The sequence below is a fragment of the Balaenoptera borealis genome (genome assembly GCF_965194805.1).
Source record: "Balaenoptera borealis genome assembly, chromosome: 1".
Taxonomy (NCBI): Eukaryota; Metazoa; Chordata; class Mammalia; order Artiodactyla; family Balaenopteridae; genus Balaenoptera; species Balaenoptera borealis.
Window position 1 is genome coordinate 84,418,697 of NC_138860.1, and position 20,868 is coordinate 84,439,564.

Genomic DNA, 20,868 nt, shown 5'->3' on the forward strand with positions numbered 1-20,868 from the left:
TGAAAAAGAATATGAGTTCTGTCATTGTTGGATGTTGTGTTTAAATATGCTAAAAATATCAAATTTGTTAATTGCATTTTTCTATCTTCTATACCCTTGCTGAATTTTTGCATTTTTCCATTAATAACTGCAATTAACATGTTCATATCTACTAATTATTGTGGTTTTATCTATTTTCCATTTGATTATATAAATATTATTATTATTATATATAATCAATATTCACTTAAGAGTTATTGTTTGTTTATCTTTCTTGTTTGTTATTCTTTCCTGTATCTCTAAGCTAATATGTGGGGTCATTTTCCATATGCTTAAAAATGTCTTTTAAGTATTTTCTTCTGCCTTGGATTCTACTAATAATTATCACCATTTTCCTTTGTTATAAAAATGCCTTTACTTTGCAATAGTATTTCCAGTGTATATAAGTGCTAAATTGATTGCACTAATGGCCCACAATTCTTCACCCCTCTTTATACCCATGCCTTTTGCTGTGTGACTTTGCAGCTCCTCTTTTCAAAGGGTGGAATATATTTCTAGGATCCTTGATCTTCTGTGCAGTGGTAAGAACTGTTTTATCCAATGGAGTGTTAGCAAACATGATAAGCAGGGGCTTGGGGAAAAAGTGTCTGCTTGCCCAGTCTGCTTTGTTACCATCATGAGAACATGCCTTATCTAACATTGTAGAAGATAAGAAAGGTTGTCCCAGTCTTCCTACTTAAGTCCAACCTAGATCTGCCAGGATCCGACTCCCAGACACGTGAGCAAGTCTAGCAAACTGCCTAGTCAGTCTGGATGGGTAGCCAAGAAGTACTTGTCCTATGCCACTGAGGATTGTGGTTGTTTTTTGTTTGTTTGTTTGTTTGTTCGTTTGTTATTTATTTATGGCTGTGTTGGGTCTTCGTTTCTGTGCGAGGGCTTTCTCTAGTTGCAGCAAGCGGGGGCCACTCTTCATCACAGTGCGCGGGCCTCTCACTATCGCGGCCTCTCTTGTTGCGGAGCACAGGCTCCAGACGCGCAGGCTCAGTAATTGTGTCTCACGGGCCCAGTTGCTCCGCAGCATGTGGGATCTTCCCAGACCAGTGCTCGAACCCGTGTCCCCTGCATTGGCAGGCAGATTCTCAACCACTGTGCCACCAGGGAAGCCCAGGATTGTGGTTGTTATTCAGCATTATTTTGGTGATAGATAACTGCTCAATAAATAATTGTAAGTTCGCAGCTATTTTCTTTGGGTACTTTGAAAGATGTTATTAATATTTTAATCTGACTTCCATTATTTCTGTAAAGAAGTCAGGTGTCAGTATGAATTTTTGGTCCTTTGAAGGTCTTTTTTCTCTGGCTGATTTTAAGTTTTCATTTATTTTGTTTGTCTCCATTTTAATAGGATGTTCCTAGGATTTGTTTTCTTGGCACTTATTGTACTTGGGATTCATAATCCTGTGGCTTGGTGCCTTTTGTCACTTTGACAAAATTCTGAGGCATTATCTCTTCATATCTGCTTCTTTTTTTTCTCTCTTCTGGATCTCCCAGTGCAATTACCCATGTATTAAAGCTTTTCACTATAGTCATATATCTCTTATGTGCTTTCCTGTATTTTCCAACTGTTTGCCTTCCCATGCTTCAATATTTTCTTCTGTCCCATTTAATAGTTGTCCAATTATCTCCTCTGTTGTGTTCAGTCTGTTATTTAACCTCTCTACTGAGTTCTTAATTTCAGTTTAGTTTTCAGTTCTAGTCTTTCATTTTGTTGCTTTTCTAATTTATACCCAAGTTCTCCACCTTGCCTTTTAATTTCTTGAGCATACACATCATTGATATTTTCAAGTCTCTTCCTAATAACTAGATTAACTAGATTTCCTGTGCTCTATCTTCATTGTCTGTTTTTCTCTTGGTTTTTTCAGTCAAGTGTTTTTTTTTTTTTTTTTTTGGTGACTCACCTTTATTGTATTTATTATTCTCACTTTTATTGTGTTTATTGCAGGTAGGGTAGATAGGTGTTTCCTTTCAAATGCTTTTCCTGAGCCACAAGAACTCCAGGGCCCCTGCCCATGAGTGGGCAGCTGGCACATGTCACTCCTGCAACATTTCTGGAAAGAAGGATGAGGTGGGCAGGCAGGCCAGCTCTGCCGGCCTCGGCCCCCCTGAAAAAGAAACCCAAACCCCAGAAGCACCCCACCCCTTGGGCTCACGAAGCTGGGTGTGCATCCCGGCTACCCCACAAGCGGCCTCCTCTCCCTCCTTCCTACCCTCTTTCCTTGGGCTTCTCCATGCTCCCCTCGTGGGCACTTCAGCCCCAGCCTGCCTGCTTCCCGCGCTGCCCTGGAAGATGCTTTCATACTTGCCGGGCTTGCCTGTTGTCTACAAGACCCAGGATGCTCACCCGGTGCACTCCAGCTGATTCTGGCTGGGCACACTTCCCCCACCACTGGTCGCCTCTACCCTGTGACAGTGCACTGGCTTAGGGGGTAGAGGCGACCAGGCCCACCAGCCTCCCGCTAGCTTGAAGGGAGCAGGTCCCGGGGCCCGCAGCATGCCTTCTGGTAGCAGCTCTTGGGCCGACAGTTCCCCGTCCTCCCCGCTGCCTGCCCCAGATCTCGGGCTGCAGCAGCTCAGGTCTCCCCAGGAAGGGTGGCCGAGCCCTTTCCTTCAGGACGCTGGGTGCACGGAGGGAGCCAGGCAGGTCCCTCACAAGTAAAGCTTCATGGCCTTGTGCTTCATGGGGCAGTAGCGGGCGTGGAGCTGGGCCAGCAGTGCCCTGGACGTGGCCTTGAAGCGCGTGCCCTGGCTCTTCTTGTTCCACACATGACAGCGTAGGTGGCGTTGAACAGCCAGGACAGCTCCTCGAGGCTGACGTCTTCGAAGTACTTCTTCCAGTTCTGCCAGGGGATGGGGTAGAACGCCTCGTAGGGCAGGGTGGTGACGCCGCGGTAGGCGTGGCTCTCGCCCAGGCTGTGGATGGAGCACCACTTCTTGAAGACCCGTGTGAGCAGCTGCGGGCCCTGGTGGCCCCAGATCCAGCCGTTGTAGTGGGCCACGAAGTCACGCATGCACAGCGCCATGAACTCGTGGTGGCGCTCGAAGGCCAGGAAGGCACCGTTGAGGACATAGTGGGACTGGGTGCCCAGCGCGTTGGTCAGGTTCCCCAGGCTCTTGAGGACGATGAAGTCCGTGTCCACGTAGATGCCTCCGAACTTCCACATGAGCGCAGTCCTGGAGGCATCGGAGAGCACCGGCAGCACGTAGGGCTCCCACCGCCGCTGCAGGGCCGCGTACCAGGCTGCCAGGGGCGTGTCCCGAAACAGCTCCTGCAGGTCCAGCGGGAGCATCTGGACGTTGGGGAAGCAGCCCAGAAGCGAGAGGCCCAGGTGCTGGGACAGGGAGGCGTTCCCGCCGGGCAGCCCCTTCATCAGGACCGCCACCCGGGACTCAGGCTGGGCCCTGGCTGCTGACTCCACTGAGCACATGAACAGGAAGTTGGGGTCCGTCCGGTCAGAAGTCTCCAGGAAGAAGATGTTGCCGGGAGGTGGGGTGCCGGAGGACAGTGTGTGGGAGACCAAGCGCGGGCAGGGTATGTCAGCAGGCAGGTTAGAGAACTGTCCTTGGCCCCTGGGCTCTCCCACAATGTGCCAGTAGACCATGACGGAGACCAAAAACGTGAACTTGAAGCCGATGATGAACAGGGTGCAGATCCGCTGCCTCGGGGCACCCCGGAGCAGCCGCAGCAGGCAGTTGGGGGGCCTGGACGTCATCTCCCCAGATGATATCAGGAGCCTCCAGCAGGAACTGGCTGGTCTGTAAGAGACGAGCACCGCATTCAGGCAGGCTGCTGGCATCCCTGACCCAAGAAAGACACTTCCTACAAACACCAGCCACAGCCGACGCCGGCTTCCAGAGCCCACGGGCCTGCCAAGTGGTCAGAGCCCCATCTCCGTCCTCATCTGTAAAATGGGGGCAGCGGGCCATGGACTGAGATCTGAGCAGGGTCCCTTTCACTCTGTGACATACCTGTGAGCTCCCCAAGGGCTGGGCCAGCACCACCTACGACATGCGGCCAACATGGGCCCAGGGCAGGGTCTGGCCTCTCTGCCTGGCAAGGCCTGTCCCCTTTGAACTACCAGGCTGGCAGCCTATGATCTGAGGCCCAATGCATGCACCTCTCGGTCCCATTCAGTTCCACCAGCCGGGCCTGGAGCTGGTCCAAGAGGAAGAACTGCTAGCAGCCACAGGGACTTTTAGCAGGAGGCCTGGGGCTCTGGGGGGCCTGGGTGCTGGCAGCCAAGCTCACTCAGGAGCAGGACGGGTGGACTCTAGGCACGTGGGCATGCTGGCCGGGTCCCGAAGCCCTTGGGCAAGACATGACGGGGTCTCCTGGGCCCCTGGCTTCCCCAGCCCCTGCCTGGAGGGAAAGCGACAGGGAGGTTGTGCTATATATAGTCTGTGACTTGACTAGTACTGTTGCCCTTGGACTCTCATTCTCTCCTGATGCCCAGGCTGCTGCTGGCCAGCAGCAGGAACATTCTTGGGTGCCTTGCAGGAGGTTGGGAGGAACAAGAGAGGCTTGCGGTGGGACTGTGTGAATGCCTGGGACATGAGGGGCCCCAGGTCTGCCTGAACCAGCAGCAAGACGGTAATACTGGAGCAAGGGTTATATTCATTCATTCAGTGAATACTGACTGTCCACCACGCACATGTCAGGCAACCTTCTCAGCATTTCCCACATATTAACTCATTAAACCCTCGCGGCCGCCCTGTGGTGAGGAAACTGAGGCACGGAAGTCCGGTAACTCATGCAGACTCCTCTGGCCAGCAAGTGGCAGGGCGGGGTTTGAACCCAGGCCACCTGGCTCCAAAGTCTGTGTTCTCTCCACTGTGCCATCCTGCCTGGCAGACAGAGCTTGCAACCATGAATGTGCCTGGCACCTGGGGACTTGGTACACACTGACCTGGACAGTGCTCACTATTAAGAGAGTCCCGGCCACCATTTACTGTAACCCCAGGGGACAGCTGCATAGTTTCCCCTTTAAGGCCAGGAAGCTTGGGTGCAAAGCGGTGGGGGACTGGGTGCAGCCTGGGGGCCAAGGGGGGCCAGAGTCAACCCCTCCCAGGACAGAGGGGTCTTGTGGCCTGAGGGTGGTGCCAGGAGCCCGCGACTTGCTCCCCAAGGCTGAGGCAGGGAACCGTGACCACGTCATGGGTTTGAAACTGACCAGCCTGGCCGGCCCATGGTGGCGAGGTGGGGATCCAGGCAGCCTGGCAGGCCTCTGAAGACACGCCCTGGCTCAGCAGCCAACCTCCTCTGCCAACAAGAACTCGGTCTTTCCACACCCTCTCCATGCCTGCAAATCCATCTCCAGTTCTCTCCTGCCTTCAACCAGGTTTCTCCAAAGAGTCACCTCCACTTGTTTTTTCAGATCCTTCCCTTCCTAGGCCCCCTTGCCTGTTGTCATCTGCTTCCTGTCCCCTCCAGTCAAGTGTTTTATTCCTCATACGTTTGGTTATTTTTGAATTGATTGTAGAGATCTGTGTGAAAATTCTATAGAGGTAATTTAAGTCTCCGAATGTGGATTTTCTTTTACTTTGAGCAAGCACCTAGGCCAGGAACACTGGCAATCATGGATGATATTATTCTGACCAGGAACTGAGATCATTCAAAGCTTGGCTTCCATCTCTTTGCAGGCTGACCTATTTTGGTTCTCCTTATTCCTGGTTTAAAGCTTGATGTATTTACCAGAGCTCCTCATCCTTGACAGAACTGAGTTCCAATTCTGCCCCCGCCTCGCTTACTGCCCATGAATTTTATGAGAGATATGCTCAGATTTTCAACCTCCTAGCGATGGCTTTTCAGAATAGCAAATGCATCAAAGGAAAAGCTGTGTTAAATGCTAGGCTAATTTCTCAGCTTCTCTCCTCTCTTAGAACTTGGCCCACAATCGTCACTGAATTGGCAGATTTATGACACATTCAGACAGATATTTTATTATGTATTACCTAGCTTTTGCAGTTTTTCTCAGTGGAGATTTTGGTCCAAAGTAATTTCCTGCTTCTATATCTAAAGACATTTAAAATGCCCATAGATAGTCAATATTCTTATCCAGCCACTCCCATCCGCTGCTTTAGCAAGTTAAAGCTAAAGGCATCTAAGAAAAAAACTGAAAAATAATAAAGGCAGAACAAACCACAGATGTTAGAATTCAAAGCAGAGCCAGAGATGAGCAGTCTACACCTGCTGAAGTGACAAGACATGCACATCTAAGGACATTGTTGATTTGCCTATGCTATTGATCAGAAAGTGATAGGAATGGTTCAGAGATGGAGATGCTCATGTCACGTTGACCAGAGAGCTTTGGGGGAAGTGGGAGATAAGATCTGAATGATAACTAATGGAAATAATAATGATGTGATTGATAATAGTGATGACTGATTTCATTTCACCAGTGTTTTGGTAGATATATATTAGCTGCATAATATTTTTCCATTGTATTTTATTTTAATTTTGTAGAATGAAGTAATGATTTAATATGACATATGTAAAAAAAAAACTTTGATGTCTTTATTAGGACATTATTGTTGCAATAATGATTCTGAACATTCTAGTTACATGAAGGCTATAGGAGCAGCCATTCTCTTCAAAGCTTGAATATTTTGCAACCATGACCAATATTTGAGCCTTTTCAAAATTTATACTGAGGTTTCAGGAATAGGTAGTGCGAGCTGGAAAGAAGTGAGGATAGTGGTCAATATGCCCACTGAGATGGTTTTAAAACATAGCTCAAAATTCTTTGACTCTCTTCTCATTGAGGAATGAAGTCTACGTCCCCTCCTCTTGAATCTAGGCAGGCTTGTGACAGCTCTAACCCACAGAATATGGTAGAAGTGATGTTGTGTGACTTCTGAGGCTGGACCATTAAGGGTCATGCACATTCCACCTGGTCCTCTTGGGATGCTCTCTCTGGGTGGGGTGGTGAGGGGAGCCAGGTACCATGTAAGGAGTCTCAGGAACCACCCTGAGACCATCAGGCTAGAGAGGCCAGGAGGAGAGCAACCAGCTGATAGCCAGCATCAACTCCAGCCGAGTGAATGTCACTATAACACGACTATGTCTCTTTATTGCTGTTGAATTTGAACAACAGGAGTCAATAGCCAAAAAGCAATGAAAATGAGTTCCATTCTATCTCAGATCTCTTGAAAGAAATGTACAGGTATCCAATCTGTAACCCTCTGAGGCACTTCGCATGGCCTCTTTTTTCTCCGTTTTCTCAAAGCCCAGAGCCTCTCATTTGCTGAATGCCCCATGCATTCTTTCAGGGAAAACCCTCACTTCTTGTTTCTTCAGAATTCACTGACCTTGCAGCTCACCTCTCTCTCAAGTCCATTGTTTTCAGATTGACTTGCTCTCCTTCCACCAGATCTATCTCTCTGCCTCCAAGCCCTCCATCCTCTTTGGTCTCGTTCTCCTCAGTGTCTGATCCTTCACACCAGCCTCAACAGAGACGGGGATTCTGAGGACCATCCGTTTCTCCCCCAGCATGTTACACGTGGCCTTTTGCTGAGAGTGTGCTCAGTGGCCACTCTCTACGCCTCCCCTTCTCCCACCCTCCCACCCTCAAAGCTCCCACGGGGCCTCGCCCCCATGTGAGAAAAAGCAGACCCTTTAATGTGCCAGCCCCACACCAGGATCATTCCCTGGTGATGGCAGGCCGGACCTTCAGGAGCTGAGGGAGTGGCCCACTGGGCAGTTTGTGTGGAGCAGACAATGGACAAGTAAGGGGAAGGTGGTGTGAGAAGAGGCTTTATTTCTCTATATGGTCAGACACAGGTGAGAACATTGTGGGCACAGAGCAGGGGAGCCCACGGACTCCTGGGAAATACACCTGTAGAGCCTTCTTGGGGAGAGCTCACCCTGCCCCTGTGAACATTTCAACTGCTCAGCTGAAAGGAAGATTAGGAAAAGGAAGATTAGGGTGTCCAAGAAAGGATGCATCAAGCTGAGGTTTTTCCTTGGCCCTTTGGATTCTTTTTTGCTCTAAAATTGCATGTCTGAGCATCAGGGGCCCAGGGGAGCAGTGGCCCCTAGAGCCCCCAGACTGCAGACCCCCGTCACCATCGCAGGGGTCGGAGCTCTGGCGCCAGCATTGGCGGGACCTGCAGTGCCTGTGGTGGCCCAGGCAGCAGCCGCCCTCAGAGCTGGGAGCGCAGCCTGAGGAGGAGGCTGGAGGCAAACACTGTGCTGGGCTCTTTGGGGGGCACTCGGGTGAGGGGCACTTGCGGGGGGCACTGGCACTGCTGCTGGTTCTGCTGGCAGGACATCTCGGCAGGAGGTCAGTGAGCCCGGGCAAAACAAAAGCACCTTGTCAGCTGGGAATCCACAGTTCAGTGTCTCCTCGTTTTTGGTTTCCTGATCCCTCACTTGGAAGACCAGCTGCTTCCTAAGCCAAGGCTGAAGGAGGAAGAGGGAAACTGATGAGGGGTTACTCTGATGATGCAAGATGCCTCCTATGTTGCTCTCCACCCAGGGCCCCATGCTGCCCATCTAACTGGGCATTCAGGTTTTTGTATCTCAAAGGAAATACACAAGGGATGTACCCATTTGAGGAAGGTATTCTGAAAAATGAATGTCACAGGAAACATGTGTGAACATGAATAGAAAGAGCATGGGAAGGATCATGAGTTCCTGTGGCCTTTGCTGTTCCCAGAATTCTTGTCATGCCCCAAAGGGACTCCTTCTTGGCCCTTACTTCCCTTCCTGGCTACCCTCTCTGCAGCCATACTACTGGGATTTCATTCCAGACCCTTCTGTTTTCCTCTCCTCTCCTATGATCTCAGGGTTCCTTTCCAGCATCTCAGCTAGAGTTGCATCCCCTGCTGGACACTCACCAGATGCAGAGGAGGCAGGAGAAGGCTGTTCCTGAGGAGGCTGTGGATGGGGACCCCAGGGCAGGAGTCTTTTATCCTGTGCTGGGTGTGTGATACATGACTTGAGCATGCTGCTGATTTCACAACCAGGGGGAGCGTGACAGTCTGGCACACTCCCTGGACGAGACCTCAAGCATTTTTCTTGGGCACTTGCATAAAGTCCAACTAAGGAGGTTCAACCAGGAAGCATGACGACTGTCCACACACCTCCCCCTGGGGCCTGTTGGGAGCCTGGCACTCTACCTTCCTTCCTTCGTTGTTTTAGCCCACCTGCCTCGGTTCAGATTGTGACTCACATTCTTTCCTGGGAACAGGTACAACTACGGAAGAATTCTGTTCTTGCATTCATGAGTCTACCAAGACAGACACACAAACAGACAAATGAATCAATCATAGAACAAAGTCCAAGTGATGAATATAATTAAATGTGGACCATGTTTCCAGGCTGCCCCAGTGACTATGACCTTCAGACATAATCCAGTACTGCCCCCTGAACTCCTTGCAATGAGATACGGGCAAGGGATGAGGACTGGTGCTGGCACCCTGTCTAGGGGAAGTGAGCCCCTCGGATGACCTCGTGGCACCCAGGGAGCAGCATGCATTTTCACGCATGGGAGCAGAACCTAGTTAGGTGTTTATGGACAAATAAATAAATTGACCTGGGCTGAAAAGAAATTTTTTAGCACAGTCATCTAAACTCAAAACTATTTGCACATTCGAATCTATTATACTATCTAACTAGAGTCAAAAATATATAATTAAGACTACAAACTTTAATAATCCATATATAATTTAAACAATTTTTGCTATGGTAATAATATTATATCATGGGCCTATATTTTCTTACTGAGAAAAATGTTCATGGGCTATTTTTAACTGGTAAAAGGCAGGTGATAAAGCAGTGCACACAGTTAATTGATATTTTGAAGGAAGTCTCTTTTTGTAGAGGAAAGGTATCTTATTCTTTCATGACCATGAAAACCTCTAGGACTGGCTTCCTGCCTTTAGATAATTTTATTTTTCTCACTTCACTCTAACGCTCACCCACACTAAAGCATAGGGAACCTACACAGTATTTCAAGACCCTATGGAGGAAGGACTTGCCGTGAAGTGGACCTTGGGAGTGTTGGTTCAGGATGGAGGTGGTGGGGACAGTGGGGAAGGAATCATGGCCTCACTGACATTCTCCTGTTTCCAGAATGATGTTCCTGACAGCCCTGAGGCCATGCTTTCAGTCCCAGCCTCCTTTCAGTTTGGCAGCCATTCCCCTCACATCATTGAGAGTCCCACAACTAGATACTGGATTGCCAAGGGAAAATATGAGTGATGAAAAAAGACATTATTTTTTCACTTGGACTCCATGGTGAGGATGCAGAGGGAGAAAATAGCAAGAAACATTTATTTTCATCAGCTTTGCCAGACGGGGAAAACCTTCAGTAATGCCACAAAACTAAGGCTGCTCTCCCTCCTGGTGTACCGGGGAAGTCTTAGTTTACAACACATGTCCCAGTGTAATTACTCAGTCGTGTCCTACTTTGGATGATAATACAGAGAGAAGAGATCAACCTAATGGAAGTGATGTTCACATCACTCTTGGGGATCCTCCAAAGGTCCAGCCTGACCTTGGGGTGTGACTGGGAGGGGAATATCACCCACTCTCTTTTATCCCACAGACCTGATCCTCCTATTGCCAGACCTCGTTCCTCCTGAATTTCTTCTCATTCAGTCATTAATTCCCAGGTTTCTACATTCAACAAACTTTAAGTGAGTTTCAGCTGTGGGTTGGGCACTGGGCACAGTGCTGGGGGTATAGCTACGAAGGAGACACAGCCTGCCCTCACAGGTCTGCCAGTCTAGCAGAAAGGGGAAACACAGTGATGACTTACAACTGTGCTGTACATTAAAGAGAGATTGCAGGTGCTGTGGAGGGGTGTAAGGATAAGGCCTAAACCAGTCTGGGGTTCAGGTCTCTGCAAAATGTGAATAGTTTTCCCCTTTGACTTGTGGGTCAACAGAAGCAAGTACAAAAGCTATTTTTGGTCCAAATGGGTACAATCTCGAGTTATTAGCCAACAACTGCTGAAGGGTAATATTAATTTCAATGGTTGGGTAAGTTCCAAAGTTTCTGGGTGGCTCTCAGTGGGGAGATTTCTCCGTCCTCCCTAAAATGCAAGTGGACTTCTGTCTGGCTTCCTTCAGGCCACATCCCTGGTTCCATGTCTTACAGGCCTTTGCTTTAGTCCTGGAGTTGCTGCTCTATGATTTTTTAGCCACCTCAGGGAGGAAACCCTTCTTCAGAGCCTCTTACATTTCTTACAGAGCAGCTGCTCCACAGGCCTGCAGACCGAGCAGATGTCCTTGATGATGGAAGAAGATGCTGTGAGGCCATGAGGTCTGCTCCGTGAGGGCCAGTGCTGGGAGCAGCCCATCCTCAAGAGCCTGGCACCCTGCAGTGTGGAGCTCTCAGAGGCAACACAATTTATTTCTGATGTATCTTCCTTAAAGTGCACTCTGGGGAGTTAAATCTCAATTCATCAATATATAATTCATCATCTTACATAAGATATGAAGCAAAGACCAAGCTCTCCCTTGCCTCAGGGATGGGACCAGGAGAGGACAGGATTGTGGGAAAGCACCTTCCATGACAAGTGGCTCAGCTTCTTTTAGGGAAAAGGGGTCAAGGGAGTGTAAAAATACTACCCTGTCTTCTCACGTGAGGATATTATTTCCTGGCTTCTCATCCACATACCAATTTTCCTCTTAGAAGGTGTCTAGCATTTATGGGATGCAAAATACTTCCTCATATGGAACTACTGAAAACATTCCATATGGATTAAGGCTCTAACATGACGTTGGTTTGTGATTTTTCTTAGTATTATATATTTTTTTCTTTTTTTGGTTTTACTTTTAAATTTTTTTTAATTTAATTTTTATTTTATATTGGAGTATAGTCTATTTTCAATGCTGTGTTAGTTTTAGGTGTACAGCAAAGTGATCCAGTTATACATACACATATGTCCATTCTTTTTTTTTTTTTTTTTTTTTAAATCAAATGTGATTTTTGAATTCTCTTTAGGGAGGGAAGAGACTACTGAATTCCTCCAGTTTCGCTCCCCTTCAAATCTTTTATTTATTTATTTTTGGCTGTGTTGAATCTTCGTTTCCGTGTGAGGGCTTTCAATAGTTGCGGCAAGTGGGGGCCACTCTCCATTGCTGTGCGCGGGCCTCTCACTATCGCGGCCCCTCTTGTTGCGGAGCACAGGCTCCAGACGCACAGGCTCAGCAATTGTGGCTCACGGGCCTAGTCGCTCCGCGGCATGTGGGATCTTCCCAGACCAGGACTCGAACCTGTGTCCCCTGCATTGGCAGGCAGATTCTCAACCACTGCGCCACCAGGGAAACCCATGTCCATTCTTTTTCATATTCTTTTCCCATATAGGTCATTACAGAATATTCAAGCTCCAACCCTAAAACCATATCATCTAAATATCCGTAACTTCTAAACAAAGCCCTGGAAGATTTCCAGGTCTCCTCTATGTATATTAAGAAACTATAGAAGAAGCCCTCCTATTAGCACCATCATATGAAAGTAGAAAGCCAGGAATTTTATGAAAAATGTCAGAACAGAGGATGATTTTCCTAGCAGACTATGGTGGGGAGGGTGGACATTGAGGATGTGAGCTGGACCAGAACAGGACAAGCTGGGTGGACTGTGTGGTGATGAGAGCTGTCAGACTGGCCTCTATGGGGGCTTCCCTGGTGGCGCAGTGATTGAGAATCTGCCTGCCAATGCAGGGGACACGGGTTCGAGTCCTGGTCTGGGAAGATCCCACGTGCCGCAGAGCAACTGGGTCCGTGAGCCACAACTACTGAGCCTGTGCGTCTGGAGCCTGTGCTCTGCCACAAGAGAGGCCGCGATAATGAGAGGCCCGCGCACCGCGATGAAGAGTGGTCCCCACTTGCCACAACTAGAGAAAGCCCTCGCACAGAAACGAAGACCCAACACAGCCATAAATAAATTAATTAATTAATAAATAAAAAATAAATAAAATAAAATAAAATAAGTTAAATAGAAGGGACTCCCCCAATTTCTGTTGTCCCTGTATATGATTCTGACCTCTCTGCCCTACAACTTTGACCTTATTACTCTAAGAGCCTTTGTTCCCCTATTGACCTCAGGTTCTATTACAAGGAATCCTCGTTTAATTTGTCACTGAAGGACTTCTTTAATTTCCTCACTGCTTCTTAGTTCCTGGGTCTTTTCACTGGGTACCAAGGCAGAGGGAGAGGGTGCAGGACAGAACGGAGGACAGGCAGTGGGATGGAGGAGAGCCGAGAGGTGTCTGGCACACACCTCAGTGACTGAGCCGTTTGGGACCGAAATGGCAACCGGACGTTGAGAGGTTAGGGAAAGGGAGCAATCAAGGGTGACCCTCGGGCCTCGGGTTTGTGCCAGAGTGTACTGTGGTGTTATTTCATCCCTGAGCTGAAGGATGCAGGACGAGATGTTTATTCAGGGTGACACTAACAATTGCAACCTTAGACAGGTTAACCTTAAATTTTATGAGATTTTCAAATGTATAGAATGTTACAGTCACTGTAGAGGTAAGGAAACTTTCTAAGAACGTTAGGGTCAAATATACCCAGATTTTATTCCCAATTCTGCTGTTGTTTAAGTGTGAGCCTGGAGAAGTTGTATAACTTCTCTGAGCTTCTAGTTCTTTATCTCTAAATGGAAGATACTTTTAGCACCTCCCTCACAGTGAGTGAGGGCTGTGAAAAACAATGAGATAAACGTGTCAAAAAGCACAGTGTCTAACACGTAGAAAGTGTTTAGTAAATGGTAGTCATCATTATCATCATCATCATCATCATTATTCTTGTTGTTGTTGATAAAACATCAGCAATTGGTCAGTAAATGGAATTCAGTTCTCATCTTCTCCCACCATGCCAGCTCTTCCTCCTGATTTCCAAAGTTCTGTTATTGACACCAAGTCTCAGTTACCAGTCCCAGAAACCCCAAAGATTTTTGGGGTTCCCCATCCCTCACATCTAGCCAACCCCCAAGCCCTAGGGAATCAGGGAGTCAGCCTCTAGGAGGGTTCACACATCTGCTCCCTCCTCCTCAACCCCAGGGCCAGTAGCCTCGCTCAGGCCCTTCTCGTGTCTTGCCAGGCAATGGCCATAACCCATCTCTCTCCCTCTTCTCTGCTTTCCCGTTGGCCTAAAGGCAGAGAAGACTTCCAGTAGCTCAGGTCAGATCTCTCATCAAAACCTCCAATGAGATTCCATAAAATGGAAACAGGTTCATCATGTTCCAAGAAGAGAAAGGGGGCCGGTGCAGAGAGCATGGAGAGGAATGGGAAGGGCAGGACGGGAGAGCAGGGCTGACAGGGCACCAATCACAGAGGTCCTGGAGGCCAAGGTCAGGAGCTTGGGTTTTATTCCAAATACTATGGAGTATTTTAAAGCAGTCTAATCTCATCTATGCTTTTCTTTATTGTTTAATAATTGGCTTCCATGGGAAGGGGTGGGGACAAGAATGGAAGCATGAGGGCATTAGAAGGTTACCACAGTACAGCTTAAAGGAGATGCTTATGACCGAATGGGGCAGTGGAAAGTGGAGATGGAGAGACACAAGCAAATTCAGGAACTATTTAAGAAGTGGATTGGACAGGACTTGTTGATGGATTGGGTTTGGAGGGGAGGGCATCTAGGGGGCGAGAACGGTGGAGGCTGGATCCTCTCCTTCCTCTGAGTTCTAAATGGCAAGTGCTCTGGAGGCCTGGCAGTCTTCCTACTGGAGGTCCTCACTTTTGTAGCAACTACCCCAAAGGTGATTCAAAGCCAAGTTCTGTGCTGACTACACTTTCTATTGTCTGGGAAGTTGCGGGGTGGTAGGGAGGGAGAGACGAGTCACTCTGCCTATGTAAGAGCAGCCTGTGTCAGTCCCAGGGAAGAAATCAGATTGAACCCTCCAAAGGATGTTTGCCTCCTATACAATAAGGCCAAGGTCCTCAGTGCTCCATCCAAGGCCCAGCCCTTCTGGCCTTACCTAACTCTTTAGCTCTTTAGCCCCATTTCTGGCCACTCCCTCACCTGTGCTCAGGTTACCTAGGAATATCTGTGCTTCCTAGAAGCCATCCCACGGTTTGTGCCTGGCTTGTGCTACACACTTCTTAGTCTGGAGTGTCCCTTGGCCTGGGGAAATTTTGCCCATCCTGCTGGACCCAACCCAGAGGTCAATTCCTTCATGAACTCATTATTTTCTGACCCTCTACATATCCCCAGTCCCCTGTCCAGTCAGAATCAGCAGTCCCACTATAGCACCTGTGATTGTTTGCTCATCTATCTGTCTCCTCTGCTAGACAGTGAGCCCTAAGACCTCTGTTCACCTCCCCCAACTTATATTTCTGTAATGCCCACCCCAGCCCTGCCCACTCCTTACACCAGCTTGCACTTAGGATGATGAGCTGCTTGTTCTAACAGGACCAGAGCAGCATGGACCAGGTTGGGGACCAGCAGCAGGCTGGCTGGAGCCCTGTGTGTTGATTGCTAGGCATCTATGCTTTGAGACCCCAGAAATCTCTGTACCAGGTATGCCCCCAGAGTCACCCAAAAGGACTCGCATCGGCCCCAAAGCACAGGGTGGGGTCTGTTCAGAGGCACGTAGTACCAGGAAAAGGCAGACTGGGTCAAAGACAGCAATCAGGGCGGTGGCTAAAAACAGGGAAAGGGAATCAGCCACAAGGGCAGCTCCACCCACATGAGCTGGCTGCAAGGTTGCAGGCGGAGGGCTGCAAGAGTGACCAGAGCCACCTAGTGGCTACCTGCAGTGAGTGTTCCTCAGCCCCTCCCCAGAGACATCTTCCAAATCGGTGGGGAGCTGCCCCAGCTGACCACACAATTTGCAGCCCCAGGGGGCAAAAGTTTATCCTAACAAAGTTTAAAAAATGAAACAACAAACAGAGTAAAATTGTTTAGGGTGTTTATTCAACCGCATTAATATTATTACATATTATTAGAGCTATGTAATTACCAAATAGCACAAATGCAGAAAGTCCTATCATATTAAGGAATAAAAATTATTCCCAATTTTGAAAAATTGAGAAAGGGCAAAAGCAATTCATGAGAGAACTGTAAATGGCCAATAAACACAAAAATATGTTCAACCTCCTTAATAAACAAACAAAAAATGTTCTACCTGTCTTTCTGTAATCACCAGATTCTGGGCACTTGAGGTTGTGAGGAATGGGCATACACGTGGCAGTGATATGGCCAATTTAACCGTGTGTCCCCAAAACTTAAAAAGTCATTGAATTTAACAGAATAGTAACTATTTCTAGAAAAATGCCCCCATTTAAATCAACAGAATTTGACTGTGTGTGTCATTCTTTAGAGGAGCAATAAAATAGAACTTGCTTCAATGTCCAACGATAGAGGAAAGTTAACGAAAATATTGTGAATCCATAAAATGAATGAACTATTGCTCTGCCATGTAAACCACTTTTAAAGATGGGCACATTCTCATAATGCAATGTGAAAAAGCAGAATATATGGTATGCAGGTGTTGTCAAATTTGTATTCACATGTTTCTGTGAATTTTTCACATTTCCAGAGTTTTCAAAAGTTTAGCAAATGTGCATTACTTTAATCATAATAAAATCACTTTTTTTAAAAAGAGAGTAATTAGGCAGGGTGAAATTCTTAATAATTAAGGGTCCTGATGCTGATGGGCCCAGGGGGAGAAAGGGCTACGGCATCAGCGCTGGAAAAGTCATCCCCCTCATTTTATCAATGAAGAAACAAGATATCACTGCTCCTCCCTGGTCACCCCGAGTCGGTGACCGCCTCCCTGACCACTGCTGCACGGGGAAAGCTCCTTAACCAGAAGGAAAGAGAAAGGGGACTGTCCCCAGGTGAGCAGCCTCCCCTAGGTTCTGCCATGAGCCCTGGGAGGAGGACCCGAGTCCGGCAACTCGCCCCAAACATTTGGCAGCTGCCCAGATTGACCTACTCCACTCCAGCAAATTAAGGCTGTGGCGCTGGCCCTAATCTCAAAGTTGACTTTTCCCGCCCCACTTGCGGTGCTGCTTCTCACTGCTCTCTACTGACATTTTATCACTTTTGTCGTTGTTTACAAAATAAGTAATTTAATGCCATTGTATGCATGTGCACTACCTTTGACATCGAAATGCTCTGCCATTGAAACCTTATTTCAAATAAACAAACAAAAACTCATAGTTATGGGGATGCTTCCTTGGATCTTTTCTAGGCAGAGAAGGGATGCTGGGAGAGCCACCTCATTTTTTTTGGCTCTATTCTGAGCCTCCATCAGGCCCCTTTCTACAAAAACCATCTGTCTCTCGGTGCCTTAAGAAGCAGAACAAAGCAGGGGAGAAGCTTCCGTGGGCTTTGAACGTTCACCTTAGAAGACTGCTGCTGGCATCTCCCACCCGGCACTACCTCTGTTCCTCTGGCTTCCCCAGGTCTCGAGGGCTGCGGGGTGGGGGCAGGGGAGACCCCTTTGGCGATCAACAATACAGTAGGATTTTTACTCTGTCATACTTGCACACTCACCCCATTAGGGAAGTTATAGGCCCTATTGTCTTTCTAGTTGTCAATATAACTTAAAATTAAATTGAATTAGAAAGAAAAAGTAATAATAAACCTACAGTCATTTTAAACTCATGAAAGATTTTATGAGTTTTTACTGTTAAATGTACCCAAACTACATTTGGGGACAAACTGGGACTTCACAGCCTCTGCCATGTTTTCTGAATGGCCATCCTCATTAATTTCAAAACTACTTTCCTCTTGTAAAATGGTCCCCACATTTTCCTGAAAGGGGTTTCCAGGGATAATGCCATTATTGTATCTCAATTCCACGTCACCATAGTAGATATTAACAGAAAATGACAGCTTTGGGGGATAATTTGTTTCCCTAAAAACACACACACACACACAAATACACAGATGCTTATTCACACATATTTACCCACATGTTTCTCTAGCTCCAGACACCAAGCAACACCTAGAGTCCAAAAATAGCTGGCATGATTATTTTGCATAATTCTAGAGTAGGAGGAGAAATACTGAAGCAACCTGGTTAATTTGGATGTCTAACCTAAGGGTGACCAGATGGCCGTATCGCCTTGATGAATTTCCTCAGGGTGTCTGTAGGGGAAGTGTGGGGCATGGGGAAAGAGCACAGTATTTGGATTCTGGTGCTCTTAGTTTTAAATGGGCAGGGCTACTTCCTTTGTGATGGAGATGATAATAATAATCAGTTTCGTGCCAACATAAAAGTGTTAAAAATAAGATTAAGAGTTAAAGGAACTGTGGGCTAAACCTAGAACTGATAAAAATGATTATGTATAGGAAAGAGAAATGGGGCAAGGAAGGAAGCTGGACTTTGATGAATGTACCTTGTTTTATAGCTTTGACTTCAAAACAATGTAAATGTTTAATTCATGATTAAAAACAAAAGTATTAAACTTAAAAATATCAAAACAGAGAAAACAAACTACGAGAAATGTGTCTAATCGTATATGAGGTTGATGGGATAACTACACTGAGAAGAGAATTATTTCAAGTAGCTTTAAAACACAATATTTTGACTCTACAACTCTATTCCGAGGATGAAAAGAATCTCAAAGAAACCTTACATAGCATTGAATGGTCTTATCATTAGTAGTAATATTGGCATTATCATTTGAATAATATTATAGGTATATTGTAAGATAAAACAAAAAAGACCAAAATTTTCATCATAGGAGGAAAAAGATACAAGTGTAAATATGAAAGTAGTGTTATTCTAAAATGTTATTTTGAATATAAATGTCATTATTCTTGATTTTTTTCTTGAAAGAAATATATTTCCTAGTGTTGCCCGCTAAAAAAGACCTAGCTACAATAAAACCTTAGCAGTATTTTTCATCCATACCACCCATTTTAAGGTCTCTAAATACCATTTCCCACTAAAAGAAAGTGAGACTTCTTGGAGAAATGTCTGAGGCTAGATCTGAGGCAGGTGATGCTCAAGATGAGCCTGGGACATGTTACTATACCAGAAAGCAAGGAAGCTGTGGTAGACTACTGGGGTTGTGTCAAAATGACACAAGAAGCTAAAAAATGGAACAATTTGAGAGTAAAAAAGAATAATCATTGCAACTGATCAAGGCACATCAAAAATAGAGAAGGGCTTCCCTGGTGGCGCGGCGGTTGAGAGTCTGCCTGCCAATGCAGGGGACGCGGGTTCGAGCCCTGGTCTGGGAGGATCCCACATGCCGCGGAGTGACTGGGCCCGTGAGCCACAATTGCTGAGCCTGCGCGTCTGGGGCCTGTGCCCCGCAGCGGGAGGGGCTGTGATGGTGGGAGGCCCGCGCACCGCGGTGAGGAGTGGCCCCCGCTTGCCGCAACTAGAGAAAGCCCTCGCACAGAGGCGGAGACCCAACACAGCCAAAAATAAATATAAATAAATAAAAATTTAAAAAAAAAAAAAAAAGCTTTGAAAAAAAAAAAGAGAAATCCATGGGTCCATAATGATACTTTAAAAAAAAAAGTCATCTTTGGAAATCGCTAGGCCACCAACTTATTATTCTAAAAATTGGCAAGAGAAAGAATTTAGCATTTATTCTGTCTTTCTTACCTAAACTGTATTTCAGGTTACCATGTAGTTGTTGAGGAATGTTCTTCTTGATAAACAATTTTAGTTAATAAATGAAGAATGAATGATAGAATTAGAAAATCACCATTTATTGACCCCTAAAGAAATGATGGGTCTAGGAATAATCATCAATATGTGTTTATAGCATTAGGTGAAAGGTTTATGGAGAAGTTTAAAAGGAATGAATGGATGGTGCTAACATCCTACAGATTACCCGAACCTACAGATCAATCTCAATATCACTAAAGTAGAACATCTAGACAGTGTGCGCCTCTTGTATTGTGCAATAAGAAGTACATAACGTCACATTTTATGTATGTTTGCCATAAATAAATGAATGAATGAATAAATGAATGAATAAATAAATTAAAAAGAAAACAAACTTTAATTTAAGCTTCTGATCTAATTGTCAATTTATAAGAAATATTGGAAATATAGGGACATCACAAAAAAAGTTAAATGATACCAGAAAAAAGCAATCAGTTGAAATCAAAACATGAGAAATTCTTCAAGATGAATAATCTGTTTCTTCTAAAAGTAAATGATGTGAAGAGTAGGGGAACTATTATAGACGAGAAGAAATTTAAGAGACCTATCAACCAAACATGTGGACCTTGTTTGCAACCTGATTCAAGAAATCAACTTTAAAATCCACATTTTTTTAGATAATTGTGGAAATGTGAATGTGAGCTAGGTGTTGCATGATATTAAAATTTTGTTAATTCTGTCACAAATAGTAATGACATTGAAGTTGTATAAGAAAAGAAAATGTCCTTATGTCTTCGAGATACATACTCCAGTATTTATGGGTAGGAAAATATGTCATGTCTTAGCTTTGCCTAAAATAATCCCGGAAAAAAAGTTTCTGAAGGGGCAGGGGGGAGTGGGGGGAGTAGCTGAAACAATATTTACAAAATGTTTTTTAAAAATCTGAGTGCTGGGTAATTAGGGGCTTATTATCCTATTCTATCTCATTTTATGCAGATTTGAAATTTTCCATAATAAAAACAATAAAAACAAAACAAAATAATGAATATATTAGGTTAGCATGTGAAAGTTCTTTGTAAAGTGTGAAGTTCTATGTGCATGAGGAACATTATTGCTGAGGCAAATAGAAAGCTGATGGCTGGTCCTGAGCTGATCCCCGAGGGCCAAAGAGCAGCAGTAATACTCAGCACAGGAGCCAGCATTGGTAAGAATGCCAAGAAGCAGGCCCTCTACACCATGGTGGGAGAATAGCTTAGTGCCAAATGCAGCAATTCCACTTCCACAGGTTCATCTAAGGTTTA

At 46.1% G+C, this 20,868-nt stretch overlaps 1 protein-coding gene and 2 pseudogenes across 3 annotated transcripts in view; all 3 read right to left on the minus strand.

Moving 5' to 3' along the window:
* LOC309607998 (late cornified envelope protein 2A-like) overlaps positions 1-20,868 on the minus strand; it is a 366,173-nt pseudogene that overhangs the window by 10,763 nt on the left and 334,542 nt on the right. The gene's annotated exons all lie outside the window — the stretch shown is intronic.
* LOC309607946 (lactosylceramide 4-alpha-galactosyltransferase pseudogene) lies at positions 1,907-7,553 on the minus strand (annotated as a pseudogene). Its single transcript, XR_014249626.1, has 2 exons — positions 5,205-7,553; positions 1,907-3,789 (listed from the first exon to the last, which is right to left on the minus strand). The product of XR_014249626.1 is annotated as a lactosylceramide 4-alpha-galactosyltransferase pseudogene (transcript).
* Positions 7,635-9,778, minus strand: LOC309608009 (late cornified envelope protein 3C-like). The gene is given in 2 exon segments (XM_082347252.1): positions 7,635-8,261; positions 8,263-9,778. Coding segments are annotated over 2 exon segments (381 nt in total). The 5' UTR covers positions 8,305-9,778; the 3' UTR covers positions 7,635-7,922.